This window comes from Aythya ferina (genome assembly GCF_964211825.1).
Source record: "Aythya ferina genome assembly, chromosome: 1".
NCBI classification, from domain to species: Eukaryota; Metazoa; Chordata; class Aves; order Anseriformes; family Anatidae; genus Aythya; species Aythya ferina.
Genome location: NC_140296.1, coordinates 203,613,080 through 203,635,838, shown reverse-complemented (window position 1 = coordinate 203,635,838; position 22,759 = coordinate 203,613,080). Strand labels below are relative to the sequence as shown.

Here is a 22,759-nt window from a genome sequence, read left to right as displayed (position 1 = left end):
CAGTATGCTGTGAATTGTAGAGTTACCAAAAACCCCAAGGCACACAAACCTCTTTATGAAATTACAACTATGAACAAAAATAATTCCTAGGATGTAAAATGGAATATGGAAACTGTTACAGTAAAAGTAGAAAGTGCCCTTCTATGGACTGCCTCCTAGAGATGATTTGTCTCCTGCCCATAGCTCATGCTTGAAAACTTATTGGGTATCTCAGTTTTAGACAACTAAAATTGCATGAGATTAATTACACTATAGTTGTGTAGCACTTCTTACCAAATCTTGTATGTCCACATATCCAACATACACTGTCCTGCTTTGGGATGGAACGTATTGTTGCTACACACCTGGGCAAGCTGCCTGGGGCTTGTTGAAGGTGTGAATTCTACAGCAGAGTTGTACCAGTTACATCAGACTGGTCCACTCCCCATGAGGATGAGGATGTTCCAGTACACCTGTCTCTGCTTGGACAGAGCATCTCTGTGGCAGAGATAACCTGGAAAGGTTAACGTGCAAGTCCTCTAGGGCTGCCCAAGTCCTCAAGGACTGATCCAAATCAGCAGTCCTTCATTCAACAGATCCTGAATATCACGGCTTCAAAAATCCACCCAGAATATCTTTGCTATTCACTTGGACATAAACTGGGGCTGAGGATACAGGAGATTTCCCATAGAGGAAGAAAGAGTCATAAGGGGGAAAATAAATAAAAATAAAAAGGGAAGGAAAAACAAACACAAAACCAGGCAAAAAAAAAAAAAAAAAAAAAAAAAAGACTGCATACATGGGAAAGGAGTTGCAATTCTGTTCACTTCTGCTTGAAAGCTGACAATCCCTTGCACTGTCAAGGTGAGATTTTGGTTTCAGAGGCTTTAGGGGAAATATCCAGCCCTCTTCATAGCCCTAGCAGGGCTTGTCTGGATATCTGGCATGGTGCTCCTCTATGGAGAAGGTGTCACCTGGAATAAGGCAATAGGAAATTCATTGCGGTGAGGCTGAGCAGGAGGCTGATTCAGGGAACACAGCAGGTCCACTTACACCTTACAATTCCCATGTCATTCCCTAGTTAAACAATTAATGGAGGAGGTAGAGGATTCCTTTTGCATATTTTCTCAAGCCTTCATGCCAAGTTCTTTCTTTGGTCTCAATTCTCTGGAAAAGTATTACAAGTAACAAAGCCAGGGAAATAATCACAAATTCATCCAGACTGCAAAGGAGTGGTCCAACCTGCCATTTAACATAAGGTTGGTTATGAAATCCCACCTGGTTTTAGGGCTTTATCCAGTTGGGTCTTGAAAAACTCCAAGGGTGGAGACTGCACAACCTTTTTGGACAATGTGTGACAATCCATGGCCATTTTAGTGCCCATCAATGTGTTATTAACACCAAACAATCCTGGTTATTCTGAGAGTGCCATGATGGATGTCTACAGGGAATTCAGAGCGCTCTCTCTGAACCTTAAGTTATTGGACCCAGCTGTTTTGGACTGAAAATGGTTGTTCACAAGAACTTGATACAAATCTGCAGCAAGCAGAAGAGCAACCTTACCTATCTGTAAATCAACAGTACAGATGCATTTCCAGAACAATGTCATAATGCTCAGTAACAACTCACTTTTCTTAGAATTTAATCTCAAATCCAGAATTATATTTTAGTTTGAAAAAATGCACCTGTAAGTTTGGAGGGAGCTTTCACTCCGATGTTTCCACCGATGTTGAAAATTGCTGTTTGAGACTCTTTCCATTTTTCTGAGCATTGAACCTGAGATGTATTCATTTGCAGAGAACTGATGCCCAGAATCCTTCAAATGGCCTCAAGTTGGGCTCTCGAAAACATCGGAAATGCACTAGTGTCGTTATTAAACCTGCAGTAGATTCAAGTGATATTTTAGGATGGAAAATCAAAGGGGCTCAGTGATTTTAAAAGGAAATCAGCACTTTTACACAGCAAGAGTTCAGTGAATTTAACCAATGGCTTTTCCTGGCACAAAATCTTCAAACCTGGAGACAAACCTAATGGTGCAGGATCTCCACTGTAGTACTTATCATCATTTGATCTTTGAATAGGAGTGTAGGCTCTTGAAATTTTTGAAAAAAATAATGGTTTTGCCATGGTTTGGCTCTGATATAAAAGAAGAATAAAAGACAGACGGTAAGACGAGAGAGAAATCTTTTATTGCAGGCATGCAGAGTAATGGCTGGGAAGGCAGGCAAGCCAGCTTGTGAAGCTAATTTGTCCCTTCCCTTCCAAATCCTCCCGCACTGTTTGCCTTGGCTTCCAAAATCTTTCTGAAAGCTTTTCCTTTTAAAGCCGATGACCGATGCAATGGAGGTTTAATTCTTTTTTTTTTTTTTTTTTTTTCTTTTTTTTTTTTTCTTTTTTTTTTCTCCTCCCTTTTCATTTTCAGAAAAGCAAACTCAAAACTCCTGGCACATCTCCAATGTTACTGATGCCTCGGTGGGATTTTAAGCATGGAAGAAACCTGCATCTTTGGCACAAAGTGTCTCTTTATGGCTAACACGGTGGGGCGATCTGAATAAGTTCCCATCCAAAACCTTCCCCTAGCAGAGCAGCACAACCATCTTTTTCTCTTGGTGACGGCAGACGTCCCATCTGTACCGAGTCTAGTCGTGTGCAATATTTTCACTGTTACATTTTCAACATGTTTTCTCAGTTCTTCAGACAAGCTTGAGACAGTGATGGTAGAACAAAATGGTCATTTTCCCATTTGCAGCGCTTTTCCCCATCACCGGCCAAACACAAACACTCCACTGCTCAGTGTCAATAGCAACAGAGCTTTCTTTAGCTGTGATAAAAAAAATATTTAAACATATCTATCAGAGACGTTAATCTGCGATGAAATATTTCTCTTCTGAGATATTTCTTGCTCATTCTCATTATGGAACTAAACCAAAATGTGAAATTAGGTAAAAACATGAAGTAAGTAAAAACTAGGTGAAAAAAGACACAGTTTTCTGGGGTTTTGGGTCATTCTATTTATGACAAGAATGTTTTCTTCTATTCTTTCTATTTCTTTCATTCTATTTATGACAAGAAGTGTTTTCTTCATTGCTTTTGTTGTGGCATTTTCAGCTGTTCCCTTAGCAGAAGGAATATTTTAAACGCCTTTCTAACTATTTTCAGTTCTTTCAAATTGTTACTCCTTTGAGAGTTGCTTTTTTTTTTTTTTTTTTTTTTTTTCCTCCAAACCTAAGCTGATTTTCACTGTTTTCACTGATCTTCCTAAGCCAGGATTAATTTTCTTCTGGTACTGCCCTCCTCATATTTCATTTCAACACATAGGCAACGCTGAAGGTCATTGGTCATTGAGAAGATGACTGTGGTAATTTCTTTTTTTTTTTTTTTAATTAAAAAAAAAAAGTCCAGAACAGTTTGAGGATGCTGCCAGGATCCTCACAAGAAACGTGATGCACGGTGGGGTCTATCGGTACCTGTGCCCTCAACTAGAAACCATCGCTCCATCTCATGGACTTCAACCACCTTCTTAACCCGACGGACCCTTTTTAGAGCTTTTGGGCCCCTCTGTGATCCCCATTGCCTCCCACCTGCTTGGCCACGACCGTCACCCTAAAGGGCTGCAGTTAGGTTGCGATGCACTGCCCTCTAATGCCATGTTGGCATATTAGCAGCCCGCGTCCTACGACGATGTTTGCAACACACAGCATAAATGCTCAAACTCTTCTGCTATCTTCTGCTATCAAAGCTTTTTTTTTTTTTTTTTTTTTTTTTTTTCTAGTATTTCTGCCCTGCTTCCAGCAGTCAGTGGTTTAGTGGGATTTTTGGGGCACGGGTTGTGCTTTCACCATCACATTTACCAGCACTGATGGCACAACCCCAGGACCTTCTCCCATCCCTTTTCAGAGCCATTTATCCTCCAGTGTCCTACAGTACCGAGATCCACAATTTCTATTTCTTTTGCTTCATTTGGCATCACAGATCACTGTGAGGGAGAAAAAATAGAACTTGCTATTTCCTTTTTTTTGTACCATTTTGGATGTTAGATGGTCTCAGGTTCCTCTTCAACTGTTTTTTAACCAACACTTGATTTTCTTAAGTTTTTGCTTTGTGTTGCTGCTTGGAGGTGATGAGATGCCCAGGAGTGTAGATGACCATTAAAAGTACATGTGCACGGTGCATTTATATTGAGTATGTTTTCAGCTTTTTAAAAAATATATTTATTTATTTTTAATTTTAATATTTCCAGCAGCCTGTTTGCTTTATTGCCTCCTTCAGAGCACTGAGTTGGCATTTCTAGCAAATTATCCACAATGAATGCAGCATCTCTTTCCTTAATGGCAGCAGCTGATTTAGAGCCTGCCGCTGTGTGTTTTGTTAGTGCTATTTTCTCTTGCGTGCATTGCTTTGCATTCATTAACATTGGGTCCCATCTGCCATCTCATCACCCAGCCAGAGCTCTGCCATCCTTCTGCAACTTCGTGCTTTCAGCTTTTGGCTGATTCCTGTGAATCTTTTGGGGTCCACAGCGCATTTTAGCACCTTTGCTGTTCACCTTTTGCAGGTTTCTGGTTTGGGATGTTGAGGGGTCTCTGCTGCTTGCTTCTCCCAGTGTGAAAATAAAGTGTTTATCCATCGCCTTTTGGTCCTGCCTGTAACCTTATGTGGACCCTCAACACTTTGCAGCGTGGTGAGATTTCTCTACCTGCCTACAGCTGCTCTGTGCCTTCCTGAAATTAATGAGGTGGATTTTGTTGGCTGCTTCAGGTGTACACAAGTATGCTGTGGGAATTCTTGCAAAGAGCAACAGATACATTTTGATCCACGCTGAATGTACTTTCCAGATTTACTTAACCAAGAGCTGTTTTTCTTCTGATTTATCTGATTCATTGCTTTAGTAGCTAGTTATTTATAGGTCTAATAATGTAGTCGTTGCCCTCCGTGTTGTGACTTGTTCCCAGTCTGCCTAGCATGAATTGAAATCTCCCATCATGATCCTGTTTTCTACCTTTGCAGGCTCTAATCTCTTTTTAGCTTTTCCCAATGACTTTCATGCTGTGATATTGCTCTGTGCTGGTTGGTGAGTTGTTCTAATCCACAGTGATTTTTCTCAGAACCTTTTGATGCAATTAACTATTTGATTCTTTCCTTCAGCATACGATACCGTCCCTTTCTCAATGAGATTTTGTCATTGCAAATTGGTATTCAAGCATCCTGCTGTTTTTCTTTCCTTCACAAAGTTACAGAAATGTGCACCATATCAATCCTTTCCTTTAAAATGCAGGCATTTCTAGGGCAAGCAACAGGAGGAAGACACTTGGGAGATCCTCCGTAAATAAACTGAAGAACATTTTTTCTTACATTTAAGAAGCTTTCAGTGTTATTATTAAAATAGATCCATCTGGAAATGTACTGCCTAGAAAGATTCGCTTAGTAGGGGCCAGCATAACCAGGAGGGGAAGAGGCTGGTGTAGCCCAAAACTTGGAATCAAATCTTCTCAATTTAGCAGCATTACTTACTGGCACCTTTTTTCATCACCACAAGGAAATTGCATAGTAGCACAGTCAGAAGCAATGCTGGAGATAAGGGCTTTCTGATTAATAAAGAGATAGTGCTTGTAGTATTTTGAGGTTGAAGTGACAATGCTATTTGCTTTGAGGTTTTGCTTTGTTTTGCAGACAGGGTTGCATGTTTATTTATTTCCACCGCTTTATCATGTGGTGCAAGTGGCTGCAGTTCTTGGAAATCTCAGCTCATCCAATTTAACACTGCCTGGTATGAGCTGGAGATCCCTCTGCCCATTATAAGCCAAAAAGAAGATTCTTGCCACTGTCAAAAAGGTGGCTTTGGATAATTAGCAAATGGCTTTGGGGTGAACTACCTGGAAAAGATGGGAAATTAGTGTGGTTGGATGAACTCTAGGCTTGGACAGACACAGAATTTTAGGGACTATCTGGGAAAATGAATGCTATCAATACTTCTAACAGCCAAATGCTGTGCAATAACACGATTACTCAGCAACCTCAGCATTAGTGGCAGTTACAGCACTGTGAAATGGTAACAAACATGTATGAATAATAGATGGGGATGTCTGAAACGCACTTGATGTGAAATGAGTGTGAGTTTTCTTTCTTCCTAACTCTTTCAGTACAACTGTGTTGTCAAACTCATATTATTCTCTCCATTTTTATTTTCCAGAAATTAAGATGAGCTTGGTAAGTAACTGGAAATGCTGAATGCCTGGGGAGACAAGCTGACAGATTACTCATTCAGTAAATTACTAAAGATTTCTTAAGGAGTTTGAAAGAGAGGATAGAAATGTGGTATCGTGTACAGGGAAAATACAGTGAACGAATACAGCGAACGAACACAGGAACAAATATAATCCTGCCCTCTGCTGACCAAATCCTAAATCTGCTTCAAACTCCAGTGCAGCCCCAACAAAACAAGGGTCAATGGTATCTTGTGACAATGCTGAAGCATACTTCCACACAAAACTCTATTTCCCAGAGACCTCACAATTCAGAAAAAAAAAAAAAAAATTCTTCCCTCCTCAGCTGTGACAGGGGCTCCATGCATGACATGGAGTGAAAACCCTGGCGGCCCCAGATGATTATTCAGTTTCTGAATGCAGAACTGACGTGAGTTTGGGGATTGCTGGTGCCATTGGGATTTTTAGTGGCTTTCTTCATGTAAACTATGCAGAGCATCCAATAGTGTTTGCTGGTTGGTGTTGCCAAAATAAAGTTTAGTTTGCGTTTATGGTTGTTTTCTCTGTGTTTGTCCCTATTTCCATGGTTTCATGCGCCTTCTTTAGAGGGTTATTGCAAGGATCATTGTAGAGATCTCCCCAATGTCACATGTAGGTGGTGGGATGAATGACTCCCATCTCCGTTTAGCAGAACTGGAAGCTGTGCAAACCAAAAGGAATTCGGGTTTCTTTGGCACTCAGGAAGCTGTGAGCCCAAATTTCATGCCTGTGATGACAAACAGGGTGTCAGTTCCTTGCAGAACTCCTCCCAAAATTCCACTTGGCTGCATCCTACCCTGTCCTGCTTGCAAAACAGACGTGCCATGAAGTCAGGTGTATATGTTCTGGCATGTATTCAACCTGAGTGTGTGCCATGACATGTATGCCATGGGTATGTTTTGGGGAGCACCTGGGGGGCCTGAGGGGTGCGCAAGCCATTGCTGCCTTCTCCACCTGCTGACATCTCCAGGCAGTCCTGCCCAGGCCAGAAACTTCACACCCACCATTTTCATTGCTATTTATATCAAATTTTGCACTGGGGGCACCACAGTCTGTAGATGGGTGCTCCACTGGGGCTCTGGCAGCTTAATTAAAAAACATTATCTGGTCACAGGGGGAGGTCAGAAACGACAGCAACTTCCCTCCTTCCCCCATCACAACACAGTCTCCCTGATCCTACAACTCCCAGTGTTGAGCAGGGCTGGGGGCTCCCTCCCAGTGCCGTACTGGTGAGCACTGGGAAGTTTAACATGGCGAAGTGCTGGGTCTTGCACTTTGGCCACAGCAACCCCATGTGGCACTGCAGGCTTGGGGCAGAGTGGCTGGAAAGCTGTGCAGAGGAAAAGGACCTGGGGGTGTTGATAGATGCTGTCCTAAACATGAGCCAGCAGTGTGCCCAGGTGGCCAAGAAGGCCAAGGGCATCCTGGCTTGTGTCAGGAATGGTGTGGCCAGCAGGAGCAGGGAGGTGATTGCCCCCCTGTACTCTGCTCTGGTGAGGCCGCACCTCAAGTGCTGTTTTCAGCTTTGGGCCCCTCACTACAAGGACATCGAGGCCCTAGAACATGTCCAGAGAAGGACTACAAAACTGGTGAAGGGCCTGGAGCACAAGTCCTGTGAAAAGCGGCTGAGGGCACTGGGGGTGTTTGGTCTGGAGAAGAGGCTCAGGGCAGACCTCATTGCTCTCTGCAACTGCCTGAAAGGAAGGTGTAGGGAGCCAGGGGTCAGCCTCTTCTCACAGTTAACAAGTGATAGGACCAGAGGGAATGGCCTCAGGTTGTGCCAGGGGAGGTTCAGGTTGGAAATGAAGAGCCATTTCTGCTCACAAAGAGCAGTCAGGCACTGGGACGGGTTGCCCAGGGAGGTGGTGGAGTCACCGTCCCTGGGGGTGTTCAAGGAAGAGGTTGGATGTGGTGCTTGGGGACATGGTTTGGTTTGGTGGGTGACATTGGTGGTAGGGGGATGGTTGGCCCAGATGATCTTGGAGGGCTTTTTAAATTTAATGACTCTATATTCCAACTGGGACTTGGAGAAAACACCGTGGCGGGGAGCGAGGCGTGATGGCGGCCGCTCCCTCCTCCCGCCGCCAGGGGGCTGTAAGATGGCGGCGGGGCGGGCGGCGGGGCGCAGGCGCGGCCGTCCCTGAGGGGAGCCGCGTCCCGGCTGCCTCAGCGGCCGGCTAATGGCGGCGCCGTGACGGGTGAGCGGCGGCAGGCGGGCCCCGGTCGGTTTTGCATGCCCGGGGAGGCCGCCTTCGGGCTCCGGGAGTGCCGAGAGGGAAGGGAGGGCGTTGGGTGAGGTGGGATGAGGGCGGCCGGCACCCTCCGGTTGCTCCCCTAAAGGGGGGTGTAGGCCTGTGGGGGGGGTCCCTCAGGCCTCGGCCCCTGTGTGGGCAGAAGCAGCAGGCTGATTTTTGGTGTTATTGTGGTTATAGTGCCTGTGCTTGGCTTTCTAACCCCTATTTGGCACTATCCCCTCTTCCCTGTGGCACTTAGTGCCTTATTTTCACCCCGTTCCCATCTGCATCAAAATGTGTCCCCTGTATGTACCCCTGCCTGTGCCCATGTTTATAATAACCCCAAAAATCCTTCCTTTTCCATAGAATGGGTTATTTTCTAGGTGAATTATGTTCCACTGAGCCCTGATTATTCCTATTCCCCAGCTGGATGAAATTTGCATTTATTTATTTATTTATTTATTTTCATAAATTTTTGCTGAGCATGCCCCCCCTTTGGGAGTACTGTCTCCTGCATCTAAGACTTTTCACATAAATTTAAACACATCTAAGAGAGACCTATAGCAGAGCAGGTTCTCTGAAACGGAACTATCTGTCACCTCTGTGGGAGCAGGGCCTTATTATAATGAGCCTATAACATTTCACTGCAGAACATTTATCAGTAATGTTCATTCCTGCAGTAAATTAGAAAGTTAAAGCTTTTGGCTGGAGAGAGACTGTAATCCAGGCCTAACAAAGGCTAAATAACGGCCTTACAGATTGTTCCACAGGTAACAGACCTCTGTTTGCATTCAAATTTTGTCTTTTTTCCTTTCGTGTTAGGCACAGTATCAGACAAAGTGGTATATTTCATGTCACGTCATTGATGTTGTTATTTAGCTAACTTATTTATATATATATATATATATACTTTCTGTGTCTGTTCAATGTATTTGTGAGGCCATTACATGCTGTGAAAACAGTTACTTAACAATAATTTGGCAAAGAATGCTCTGGCAAGTATAGTTATTATAAGAAAGATACTCTTTTTCAGCCTACACTGATGCAAAAAGTAGAGATGTTAACAAAGAGGATCAGAATGTTGATGTGTTTGTGCAGATAACTCTAATGTCAGGAGAGACAGGAATTGTTTTGTTTGGATCTGGAAGTCTTGTAGCTTGCGTCGTGCTTGATGTTGGATTTCGTGGGCAACCTCTAAATGTTGGCATGGACTACAGTGTAGGTTCAGAACTTGAAATGATTGATATCTAAAACTACAAATGTAATTTTGGAAAGTTCCCGGCACCTGTTAACAGTTGAAGAGTATTCATTACCTTTTAAAAGAGTTATTTTTGCACAGCCTTACTTATAGTCTGTATGTTTGCTACTAAGCAGAAAAATATTATCGCTTGGAAAAAAATATATATTTAAAAATATGGTGTACAAACATATCCAAAGTCGTAGCAACTATGTACTGGAAGTAAGATTTGTTAAATAATCTGATTTATATGTTTTTGTTTTGTAGCTTTAAATTGAAGAGAAAATGTCACTTTACGATGATCTGGGAGTTGAGACCAGCGATTCCAAAACAGAAGGCTGGTCCAAAAATTTCAAACTACTGCAGTCTCAATTGCAGGTGAAGAAAGCAGCTCTCACTCAAGCAAAGGTATAGCCCCTTTATAATTTCACTTTCTATTATTAAAACTTCTTTTAATAGAAGTTCTTGACCTTAGGATGCTGATTTGGGGTAATTTAGGATTTGTCTATCAGTTTGTAGCAAGGAGTCTAGCAAAACAGGTGGGGAGAAAACAAGATGCCTGTTTCTTGAAGTGTGTTGTAGGACGTCTTGCAAGACTAAAATTGAACAAAGAAGTGATGTGTTTACTGTGAGCCTCAAGTTTTGTTACTTGGAGAGCCAAAAGCTCTCTTTAACTTTGAAGATAATGAAATTAAGCTGCCTTTTTTTTTTCCAGAGTAGATAAGGGTCATAATGCATTTGGTTGTTGTTAGTACTGGTTGTTGGTCGTTCTTTGTATCAGTTGTTACTTACCTGTTTGCCTCATTTTATGCTTGTTGTTTTAAATGGGTTTAGGTGCTAACGTGCAAATTGTGGTGCTTTGGAAATTTTTGCAGAAAATATATCACAGAATTGTCTGGGTTAAAAGACACCTCCAAGATCGCCAAGTCCACCCTCTGACCTAACACTAACCAGTCCTCCCCTAAACCATATCACTAAGCTCTACATCTAAACCTTTTAAAGACCTCCAGGGATGGTGACTCCACCACTTCCCTGGGCAGCCCATTCCAATGCCTAACAACCCTTTTGGTAAAGAAGTTTTTCCTAATATCCAACGTAAACGTCCCCTGGCGCAGCTTTAACCCATTCCCCCTCGTCCTGTCACCTGGCACATAGGAGAATAGACCAACCCCAACTCGCTACAGCCTCTTTTAACGTACCTATAGACAGTAATAAGGTTGCCCCTGAGCCTCCTCTTCTCCAGGCTGAACAAGCCCAGCTCCCTCAGCCGCTCCTCGTAGGACTTGTTCTCCAGGCCCCTCACCAGCTTCGTCGCCCTTCTCTGCACCCGCTCAAGCACCTCGATGTCCTTCTTGTAGCGAGGGGCCCAAAACTGAACACAGTACTTGAGGTGCAGCCTCATCAGAGACGAGTACAGGGGGACAATCACTTCCCAAATATCAAGTGTACAAGACAGAAAAGGAGTGCAAGCTAATTCGTTGAGCTTCAACTATGACAGAGCCATTTTCTTTTTGTTGCTACAGTATTTCACCCAGTTTCTTTAAACAGTGTTGATTGTTTGGCTCATGTGAGACACATCTATGTTTTCTGTGGTCTGTAGGGTCAAGAGTGAGATTATTTAATTAAAAAAAGTAGTAGTGGTACAAATACAGAATAACGATCTAAGCATAGCTTTTCTTTTTTTTTCTTTTCCTTTCTTGGAATTACTCCTAATTTATGTCACTAAAGTTGAGAGCAGGATTTTGTTGTTAGTTGGAAGAGCCTGCATGAATGAGAAGTGAAATGTCTCCTCCTAGGTATTTTTTTTGTCCACGTATCTGCAGATAGAATAATAATAATAGTAATAGAAGAATAGAATAGGATTGGACAACTGAAAATTCAAAATAGTTTGATGCATTTTATTAGATGGAAAGATGTGACAAACACTATAATTTGTCTTTAGAATAATTCTGAGCCCCTTCTTAAAAAAAAATCCACTGGGTTCAAACTCATCTGAAGAGAGATCACCCAAACTTCTGACACGTAGTTTTAGTCCTAGTCCAAACCATTCACTGTATGTTCTAGTACATATGCAAGCAAAGTTTGATCCCTCTCACTTAAAAAGGGGAAGGTCTGCGCTGGTTTAACTGAAGCTTGCTTTGAAGTATTGCATCAGATCTGTATTTGTGTACTAGTTTTATAACCATCGTTGGCAAACATCTGGCTTTGAGCTGAGTTGGCCTTTGCCACCACTAAAATATGAAATAAGCTAAGTTAGCTACATCAGAAATATTTTTTAGAAATATTGAGAGTTACTGTATGCTGGTAAGTTTAAAATAAATGATATATCGAGCTTTGCACGGTGAAGGGTCTGATACTGGTTTTTATCCTTTAAAAGAGAAATTGGAGAAATCAACTTCAAGTATATAAATAAAGCTGCTTTTTAGAAAGCTATTTTGTTAACCTTTTTGGACATTTTGTATTTTGGTAATTTTTTAGAGTCAGAGAACAAAACAAACAACAGTCCTTGCTCCAGTGATAGACCTGAAACGAGGCAGCTCTTCTGATGAGAGACAGATTGTGGACACTCCACCTCATGTAGCAGCTGGGTTAAAGGTAAGGCCAAGGCATATAAAAATGCATCTGTTAACAGAGTTTTCTGGATTGCAATTATTTGATTGCGTTTTAGTTTTGAATTGTCTTTCCAAGTGTTCAGAGAAGTGACCAATTTCTGAAATTGGTTTCTTCTGCTTGGAGGATCTTAAATGAATTAAAGTCGCAGTTTGATATGGACTTCCATATGATACAGTGTGAAAGTACCCCGATGAAAGCGAAGTTAAAACATTCTTCCTAGCATATTTCTGCTGGACAGCTTCAAAGTATTTTGCAAAATGACGCTTTGGTCAGATAAATAATGAAGATTAATTGTAATTGCACCACTGTTGTAACTAGACCGTTATAAAAATAGTCATTAAAAACAAAACAAAAGCCACCTATTTTTAAAGTGGACTTTTCATGGCAAATAATTCAGAGAAACTTCTTCCCTGAAACTTCTTGAAAGGTGATGGTTCTGAAATAGTTTTTCCAGATAAAAGGAGAACTATATGCCTACCTTTGGTATTGTATTAGTAGCAGATGATGAAAAAGACTGACGTTGCACGGGAGGACCCCTTGCAGACAGTTGCAGCAGCAAGACACGTTTTCTAGTATGAATATTGAAAAATTCGTGTCCATGTTGATTTGCTGCTGCTTTGTTTGATGGGGGGGGGGGATTCTTTCTTCATGGAAAAATTTGAAGTGGTGATAGACTAGGTGAAATGTTTTGAAATAAAGCAAAGATTTCTTCTAATGCCAGTAAGATTGGGATATTATTACTTCCATTACAGAAGTTAGGAATTGAGTTCTCTGTGTTGGGAGTGAGAAGGAAGCGTTAAACTTTGTATCCAACTAGAAGTCGTTTTCAAATCTCACCTGAAAAACATCACTGCTCTCCCTTTTCTCTTGTAAGGATCCTGTACCAAGTGGTTTTTCTGCGGGAGATGTATTGATTCCTTTGGCAGATGAGTATGATCCTATGTTTCCAAATGATTATGAAAAAGTAGTAAAGCGTCAGAGAGAGGAACGACAGAGGCAGCGTGAGCTGGAGAGGCAAAAGGAGATTGAAGAAAGAGAAAAGTAAGGCTTCTGTTTTAACTTGTGGCATATCGACTGTTAAGAATAGTTATCTAAAGATTGATGTTTGTTTTCGTTCCTCTGAAGAGTTTCAGGGAACTTTTAAAAAGATTTATTGAAAAATATTTTATGCTTTCAGATACAAGCACAATTTTTTTAATTAATGTATTTTAATTCTTTTGCTAAAGTCACCTAACATAGCAAAAGTCACAGGATTTATCATGTGTACATCCTCTTTGTCTTGTAATGGGCAATCTGAAAGACACTTGCCAAATTCATCTATATTTCCTGTTTTTCAATACTAGTAGCAGTATTTGGGTACTTCATCAATATCGGACCATGACCTCACAGATACTTTAGAGTATTTGATGTCAGTATAACCTGGCTTCAGAAATACCTTTCATTGCTCATCATGATAAACCATTTTTTCTGCTTTTACATACGACAGACAGATGAATGCATTTCAGTTTTAAAGACATAGCTACATAGCTTGCACTGTCTTTGAGAGGCATAGTTTCCTTTTTTTTTTTTTTTTTAATATTCTACACTCAGTTTAAGTAAGTTAATTGTATATTTATTACTCTTGTCTCTGGACAAAAGAAAATGCTACTTATTTTTAAGCATTTCAGTGCCCTTTCCCTGAAATAAGTAATCTTTTTAATCTTATTAAAGATGTTGAATGTAGACTCAGTGTCCTATTGAAATAGGTGGTGAACATCTGTCACCCCGACAATAAGATACTACTTGTTCATTTTAAATGAAATTAATAAGCAATTTAATCATGGTATGAATTGCCTGAAGTCGGTTGAGTTAGAGGAGGCATATTCTGTCTCCCTGCATAGACTGTGGAAGTTAATATTTCTAGTTATTTGGCCTCTTCTGTTATTTATGATCTTCATTATTCTGGTAGAGGAGGAGTGCTCAAGGCTCTGTTGTACTTCTTTCTAACTAGCACACAGGATATTAGAATTCTGGGTTGGCATTTCCACAGTTTCAGTGCTGATTGCTATTTAGTCAAGACTGTAACTTAGTATATGCAGGGTGATTCTTTAAGGTCTCTGTTACCTTCCTGTTGCTTGTATCCAACACCTCTTAATTGTAGTCATTCAGTCAGTGTAGTCAATTTGGACTAGATTCACTCATATGCTTCCTCATTTCCCTATATTCTCCTTGGCTGGCTTGCAAGCAGAAAATAATCTTCTTGCTTTGAATCCATCTTATATTTTAGAAATAATATTCTGTAAGAATAAAAGCAAAAACAAACAAAAAAAATAAAAGTAAAGGTGTTTACTTACAGCGCTGTGAAAAACATGTTATAAAATGCCGATTAGAGTGTAACTGTATCTCACACAGCAAGTGGTGGTATCATGAATTAAAGCAGAGTTAACTTTGATTGTTTCTTATCCTAACTTATTGTGTCTCCTAGAAGACGTAAAGACAGACATGAAGCCAGTGGGTTTTCAAGAAGACCAGATCCAGATTCTGATGAAGATGAAGATTACGAAAGGGAGAGAAGAAAAAGAAGTAAGGGAGTTGTTCATCTTATTCATGGGGGGAAAGAAAAGGAGAAATATGGGGAAGTTCGCAGTCCTGTATTCATCTCTTTTCAGCTGAGAGGTGTGCTGTTACTTCTGAGCCTTTAGAATAAAGCATTTTATTACATCATAACCATTTTAATAGAGAAAGCATTTTTTTCCCATGGAAGGAGACATCAGTTTAATTATTTGTGGGGAAAAAAAACCCTATTCACACTTTGTTGATACCTGTTTTAAGTTTCTGTATGGTGTAGGTTCCAGGAAAGAAGGGAAATATGAGATTTAATCAGGCTATGGGAATCATGGTTGAGTTTTCACTGTTAGTGCTCACCATTCCTGTATTTATTATCTGAATACCCTTAAAACTGGTTAGCAAGATGTGGATCTGGGTAATGACGTATCTTTGCATAAACAAATTTTGTTCTTTTTAGCAACAAAGTTACCGTAAATAATTCAGCTCTAGTTTTATTTTAGAAAAGAAAATTTCTGACAAAGGACATTTAAAACATGTGCTCTACATTGGATGTTTGGGACTACATTAAAATATTGTACACTAAAATAGGAAAGGGGCTTTGTACTGTGCTCTTACGAAAGTGTGGTTAATCTTGCACAGACTATCTTCTTCATTTGGCTTAATTGAACAGTTTTAGTACTGAAGGTTTGTTTCCTTTGTAGTCTTTAATTCTGAAATCCTGCAGAGTATGTTTATTATAGATACCATACGTAGTACATCACAGCAGTGTGATGTTGTCTCCTTGGACGTGCCTTTCATTTGTTTCTAGTTATTAACTCGAACTCCTTGGTTGCTGCTTTTCTCCTTACAGTGATGCATGTTAAGAGTTGGCTGGCAAGGAGCCAGCAGCTGTGTTAAAATTCAGTGAAGCTATTCCAAGCAGCAGAACCTAACCATACAACCATGTTCTCTTCTGTTTTCTTCATAGGTATGGGAGGGGCTGCTATTGCACCACCCACTTCTCTTGTTGAGAAGGACAAAGAACGTAAGTACAACAAAACCCTGTTCTCTAAAATCTAGTAGTGTCGCTTGATTATCACTCAACCTTCTAGTCAGTTAAGTCATCCTGCAATTCTTGTGTGGTTCTTTCTGGTCCAAGGACCTGTACTAGTTGCTTGTTGTTGGGGGTAGGCTGTAAGGAGCCTGTGATATTACTGTTCCACATCTCTGTTCTAAAGGATAGTTTCTGTATTGCTAGAGAAGTGTTTTAACAGGCTGGTCTATTGTAACCATGTTTAGTTGCTCACTGAGGCTGTTAGCAAAAGAAAGACATGGACCTGTTGGAGTGGGTCCAGAGGAAGGCCACCAAGATGATCAGAGGGCTGGAGCACTTCTATGAAGAAAGGCTGAGAGAGCTGGGGGTGTTCAGCCCGAAGAAAAGGCTCTGGGGAGACCTCATTGCAGCCTTCCAGTCCTTAAAGGGGGCTTATAAAAAAAGATGGATAGTGACTTTTTACTCAGCCAGATAGTGATAGGACAAGGAGGGGTGGTTTTAAACCACAAGAGATGAGATTTAGATTAGATGTTAGGAGAAAATTCTTCACTCTGAGGATGGTGAGGCACTGGAACAGGTTGCCCAGAGAAACTGTGAATGCTTCATCCCTGGAAGGTTCAGTGCCAGGCTCGATGAGTTGTTCAGGGCTTCAGTCTAGTGGGTGGTTCCCCTGCCTGTGGCAGGGCGGTTGGAACTAGATGGTCTTTAAGGTCCCTTCCAACCTGAGCCATTCTATGATTTGTGATGTAAAAGAAATGTTGCAGATGGGTTTCTTTAGGTAGGCTAGAAACCTCTGTGGTACAGAGAGATTTTCTCCATTGTCCTTTGTTTTAGGGGATACTTTATGAATGCTTTTTCTAAAGGGGTCATGCACTACAGACACTAAATTGTAAGTTTTCGATGGATGTGTTATCTACTGAAGAGTTTTGTCTAGTAGGGTTTCTATTAATGAGTTCAGGTTGATGGCTGGAGTTGTCCACTAGATGGCATAATCTTGCTGTAAGAAGAAAACTGCTCTTGTTTGCATGTCTGATTATTTTACATTTTTAAATATAAAACATGCTGTTTGTTATTTTACGTTGTTAAAAATATTAATGAAAATGCACCTAAAAGACTTCCCTTTGGAAGTCCAGATTTTATTTAAGAGAAGATTCAAATAAAAAATGAAGCTTGGCAGAGTAAGTGAATGATACAACAGTGAAAGTATTTGAAGTGTGTAAACACTAAAAACAGAAAGATCATTTTGAGTCAATAATTAAGAGCAATTGAGTGGTGTCAAGGAAAAATAAATATAGGCTGGAAATGGTAGAAATATCGTAAGGGGGAGAGCTTTCAAAAAGTGAGATGATCTCACAAGGAAATCTTTGTGCTGCTTGTTACTCGACACCCAAAGCTAGGCTGGAAAAACCTCAGAAAATATTGCTGTAGCAGAAGTCCCATAGTCCAGTCTGTCTGCTGCTTAAATAAGGATTTTTTTTCCTCATATGGTGTTCTCAAACTTCACATCTGACATATTGGAAAGTTACAAACACTAGTTCTCAAGAAAATAATCTATAATGAAGTCAGTCCATAGATACATTTCAAAGTGTGTTCTGCATACTTTCTTTAGTGTTCTGTAGATTTTTTGTTGTGTTTTTTTTTTTTTTTTTTTTTTTAACTTTTTTTCAATTCGACTTGTCAATGGAAGATAGTACAATAATCTAATCAGTATGATATATATGTGTGTGTGTGTGTGTGTCCATCCCCCAGGAAAAGTTTCATTTCAAAAATTGTCAGTAAGATCTCTTAAGACTGTACAAATATTTTGCTTTGAATTCTTTTTTTTTGAAAGACTGATTTCTCCTTTGTGTAAATGTACAGTGTTCTTTTCTTTGCAGCCCTCAGGCTCCAGGCTGTGTGCATTGATAATTTTTTTTGTCATAATCATGTTCTGATGAATGGAGCTTTAAGTTTGCTTGTGCTCTGTCTAGATAAACTCATTGTAGTGCAGGTGGCCTCGTAATGTTTCTTTTTGCCAGTTGATAAGTAAGAGAGTAATGCATGCATTATAGACTTCTGGATACAAACTCATTCTATGAGGGAAGTCCAGAATAACTCTTTAAATTTTGGTTGGTGAAGGGGATAGAGAGGGAGAGGAAGGGAGATAGAGACAGGGGGATAATAAAACTGAACATGCAAAGAAAACATTCTTCTGATTTGGATTTATGTGGACTTTGTTAGTATTAAAGGAGAAAAAAAAATACAATTTGCAGTTGGAGATCTTTCTGTGAGTTAACTTGAAGGTACAGTGCTGTAGTGTTCATAACAAATAGGTAGTTCAGCATATTTTAGTGAATAATCAAGCATCTCTTTTCTTCAGCTGTAGCATCATTCCCATTTGAAGAGGAGTCAAGACCTCGGGCACCATCTTCTAAAGCAGCTATTCCTCCTCCAGTGTATGATGAGCCAGACAGACCTCGTTCCCCCACGGGACCTAGCAACTCTTTCCTTGCTAACATGGGGTAAATGTTTGACATGTTTACGTGCTGTGGAAAAAAATATTAGGTGGTGGAAACCAAAAGTTAAAATACTTGTCAGTAGAGAAGAACATAACCTACTGCGTGCATATGGTTAGTCTGAGTGCGTGTTGTCCTAACTGACAGGATGCAGAAAAAGCAGTGGATTTTCTTGAATTAGAGAAATGCATTGGAGGTGGCTGTGTTCAAGGCTGTGATTTTAGGGCAAGTCTTGGAGCCACATTCCAATATGAAGTGTTTATGGCTTGTACAAGCCAAGCTAATGTAGTTTGCAGGAAAGCACAGATGGCATTTCAGTTCCTCTAGGTTTCTTTTCCAGCTTTGTCCTGAATTTGTGACGTACCAACAGGCAAATCACTTCAACTCTGGTTTGTGTGTTTGTTTCTTCCAAAATTCAAGGCATATTTGCATGATTGTGGCGGCAGCTGTGGCTGCAAATCTGTCTGTTCAATTTTTTTGCCTTGGGTTAGCATTGTGTGCAGTGCTTGTGTTACTACTGTGGTGGCAAAGTCAAAATTACAGTTAAAAGCAGCTTCGAAAACCCATTTGAAAGGTGTAGTGGTTGGCTATGGCCCTCTCATCAGTCATATTGGGTGTTGCAGAAGTGCAGCCTCATTGATCCAAACTGCATGCAGGAGGAACACAGCCCTAAAATTATGATTTATTACATTATTACACTACATTTCTGGTTTTGGAGACAGTTTTTCATGCAGCTTTTTTTAATGGAAACACTTTTTTTTTTTTTTTAACATTGCTCAGAAAAATTATAAATTTTTCTGTGTTGTGCTGGTGGACCAATTTATCTATTGTTACTGCCTCTAGTTAGCTCTACCCTGGAGCCTGCACTACATTGAAAGAAGTGCTGAAAATATTACCTAACCTGTCTTATTCTGACTACCCAGTTGGCTGCTGCTTATTCTGCGACTCAGTGTCTTGACCTTTAAGCATTGCATAGACAGACTTTTTAGCTTTTTTTTTCTTTAATGGGCCTTTGTATGTTTCATATGGTATGGCTAGAAAATGGTTATGTAGTCATTGATGTGATGTTCTCTGTGCAGCGTGCGTATTGGTAAAGTGGGAGTGACTGAGAGTAGAATATTGACTGTGGTGTAAACTACTGCACCGTGACATTTCTTTTATGCCTTGGCCTGTTACGGTCACCAAAGAAATGCCAACAAAGATAACACTTTTAAATAGATGAGGGAATCATTGCCTCACAACTCAGAAAGGAGAGACATGTAAATTAATACTAAGAATATCCGTGTTGTCATAGGAAGGGCTAGCAAAGCTGTGTACTTTGGAGCTTATGCAGAGTTCAAAACAATAGATAGTAGGAGTAATCTAACGCGGGAAACAGATGGTTCCTCATCTGCCTTTTCTCTCAAGCTTTTGATAGCAGCCACTGACAAAGATAAGAAACTGAGCTAAATGGGCCTTGTTGTAATATGCTGTATGACTTACTGTGGAGTTTATGATGTTGACTTGCACTGCTAATAGGAGTTTGGTTGTGTTTGAAAAATTATAAACAACTTTTGAGTATTTGAGCACTCTCAAGAAATGCAATGGTGATGTTCTTGTGAGAAACCTTTACTAACTGATGCTTTTTCTTTTTGCAGAGGGACAGTAGCTCATAAAATCATGCAGAAGTATGGTTTCAGAGAGGGTCAGGGGCTGGGAAAGCATGAACAGGGGCTGAGCACAGCACTATCAGTAGAGAAAACAAGCAAAAGGGGTGGCAAGATCATTGTTGGCGATGCTACAGAGAAAGGTAATTTTGTCCTGTGCCAATAAGTTTGTAAAAAAAAAAAAAAAAAAAAAAAAATTGGTTGGGGAAATAATAGCTCAGGCTCAGTGGGAGCTTCTGTATTTCTGTTTGCCATCTGTCCTAGCAGAAAATACTAGTTAGTTGGAAGAATGACTCCTGTTCCCTCCTGTGGAAATTTATCTTTCCTGGGGGTGATCTTCTATTAATTATTTTATCTCGTTCTCCCCTTCCCTATCAGCTGTCCTCCTTCAGTATTCAGAAGCCTGTCTGTACCTTCTCTTCAAGGGATGATTCCGCTCTGCTTCTCTGGCTTTCTCCATATCATGGGCATTAGATACTGTCCTCGTTTGCATGCTGTTGTTGGATCTAGAGACAACATTTAGGCTTACTAGAACAGCACTTCTGCCTTAGCACAAGTGTTGGAAGTCAGGAGATCTGATTTTTTAGTTCTTAGTGGATCTGTTGCAATTCTGAACTTAGGAGTGACTTCAGTGGAAGAAATAGTACATTGTCTCTGTTCTCTGTAGCAATGATTTTTCTGCTTATTGTCCTTCCAAGTCTTATTCTGCTTATTGTCCTTCCATAGCTACAAGTTCTGTAACACTATTCCTCTCCAATATGAAACTACATTTATTGTCTTATTTCACTGTTTGGTAACAGTAAGATTTGATAAAAAGGCCTCATGTGAGCTTTAAATCTGCTTCAGCCTTAAATTATTCCATGATTCACTTTACTCTTTTCATAGCAGATGCAACCAAGAAAACGGATTCTAACCCGTTGACTGAGATACTGAAATGCCCAACTAAAGTGGTGTTACTAAGGGTAAGTTGTGAGTAAGGGGTTGTGTCTTGATATTTTCAGTGTACACAACTGGGTTAAATGCTTAAATCTGAGCTCCTATTACAGCAACTGTACAAGATTGGACAATTCTGTCCTGCACCTACATAGTGCTCTGTGGAGAAATATACCTCCCTGAGATACAAGTTGTGACTATAAATCAACACTGATTTAGATTACACCATGACCATGTCACAGTGTCTCAGTCCTAGGGAACGATCTAGCCCTGTGGCAATTGACAGAATGGTTTTTGACCTGGTAAATACAAGCTTGGGGAATTCATGTTCACAGCTGCATGCATCCGTGATCTGTTGACGTAACTGTCTCTTCAGACAACATCCAATGGGTTGTTTGTTGTTTAAACTTTCAGAACATGGTAGGGGCTGGGGAGGTAGACGAAGATCTAGAAGTTGAAACAAAGGAAGAATGTGAAAAATACGGCAAGGTTGGGAAGTGTGTCATCTTCGAGGTAAGAGATGGTTTCTCTGGCTGCTCCAAAAGTGAATTGAGTATCTGTCTCACAGGACTGGCATGCTACTGCTGTACAGAAGGGGCATAGATTAGAAGATCTCACAGGGTTATTTACTCTGTAGCGATTCTATATTTTCAATATATGTACAATACAAACTTTTAATGTCAGAAAATGGGCAAAATCCCCAGGTGTTGTGCTTTTGGAACATTTTAGTTCCTGCTGTTAAATTAGTCTTTTACTTTGAGTTGTTTATGGGATTAAATTGTAGAAGCTTCTCAATCCAGTTGCTCTGAAAGATTTCCTTAGAGAAGGGGGACAAAAATTTGGTAGTATTCAACCTCGCGTTGACAACAGGAGAATTGAATTATACCTACTTATTTTTGTTGTGTTCTTCTTGCTACTTTTGTGAAGAACAGTTACGTAAAACAGTAGTTTTCTTACGTTCTAATCATGTTTGTTGTTTTTTTTTTTTTTTTTTTTTTTTTTTTTTTTAGATTCCTGGTGCCCCTGATGATGAAGCTGTAAGAATATTTTTAGAGTTTGAACGGGTTGAATCTGCAATCAAAGGTAGGTTACTAAATTGTGTCATATGAATTTCAGAGTTAACTTCCTCAAATAGATTAAACAGTCCCACTCATTAAACTCTTTAGCTAAAGACATTTTTAGTTTACTGAATTGCTGCTTGCTGACCTATTTTTGGTTTCAATTTCAGCTGTTGTGGATCTAAATGGAAGATACTTCGGAGGCCGAGTGGTGAAGGCTTGTTTCTACAACCTGGACAAGTTCAGAGTACTGGATCTGGCAGAGCAAGTTTGACTTTAAAAATCTAGCTCAAGGTGTCACTGTTTTGGCAATCATGTTTTCAGCAGTAGGCTGGGAATAAAGAAGAGAAAGCAGCTTTCCTAGCAAACTGGAAACAAGCCTCATTGAATGGATTTTTCGCATTCGTTGTGACTTCATTTTTTTTTGTAATATAAAGCCCTTTGAAAGTAAGATTCACGTCTCTGTGTTTTTTGAATTGCACAATTCTGCTTACTGCTCTGGGAATCCTGTGTTTTTGAGCTTTCAGATGACTTCATTCTTTTGAAAACCCACTGCTGAGGAAATGCTTTGTCTGTATTCCTGCTTTCCTTGTTCTGGTGCTTCATCACGGAGTCCCTGTGCTGCATCCACAATAAGTGGGAAGCTTTGGAAAAGGACTGTGTGCTATCATGCTTCTCTTTCCTGATGATATCTCTGAGTTCCAGCCTTGCTCGTAAGTCCTCCGCCTCTGCACATCAGAGT

General features: G+C 40.4%; 1 protein-coding gene across 9 annotated transcripts; it reads left to right on the top strand.

The window, feature by feature from the left end:
- The first annotated feature begins 8,339 nt into the window (after positions 1 to 8,339).
- Positions 8,340 to 22,468, top strand: RBM17 (RNA binding motif protein 17). Of its 9 annotated transcripts, none has more exons than XM_084517201.1 (12): positions 8,340 to 8,419; positions 9,960 to 10,100; positions 12,171 to 12,287; positions 13,180 to 13,346; positions 14,773 to 14,867; positions 15,820 to 15,876; positions 18,245 to 18,386; positions 20,018 to 20,169; positions 20,915 to 20,988; positions 21,374 to 21,472; positions 21,970 to 22,042; positions 22,188 to 22,468. In XM_084517201.1, the coding sequence occupies exons 2-12, from the start codon at positions 9,978 to 9,980 to the stop codon at positions 22,289 to 22,291; spliced, it is 1,203 nt and encodes a 400-aa protein (XP_084373327.1). In that variant the 5' UTR covers positions 8,340 to 8,419; positions 9,960 to 9,977; the 3' UTR covers positions 22,292 to 22,468. The 9 variants fall into 9 exon arrangements, with proteins under 9 accessions (XP_084373327.1, XP_084373325.1, XP_084373322.1 ...); XM_084517199.1 differs by having other exon boundaries at positions 20,912 to 20,988; XM_084517196.1 differs by having other exon boundaries at positions 14,770 to 14,867.
- The last annotated feature ends 291 nt before the right edge of the window (positions 22,469 to 22,759 follow it).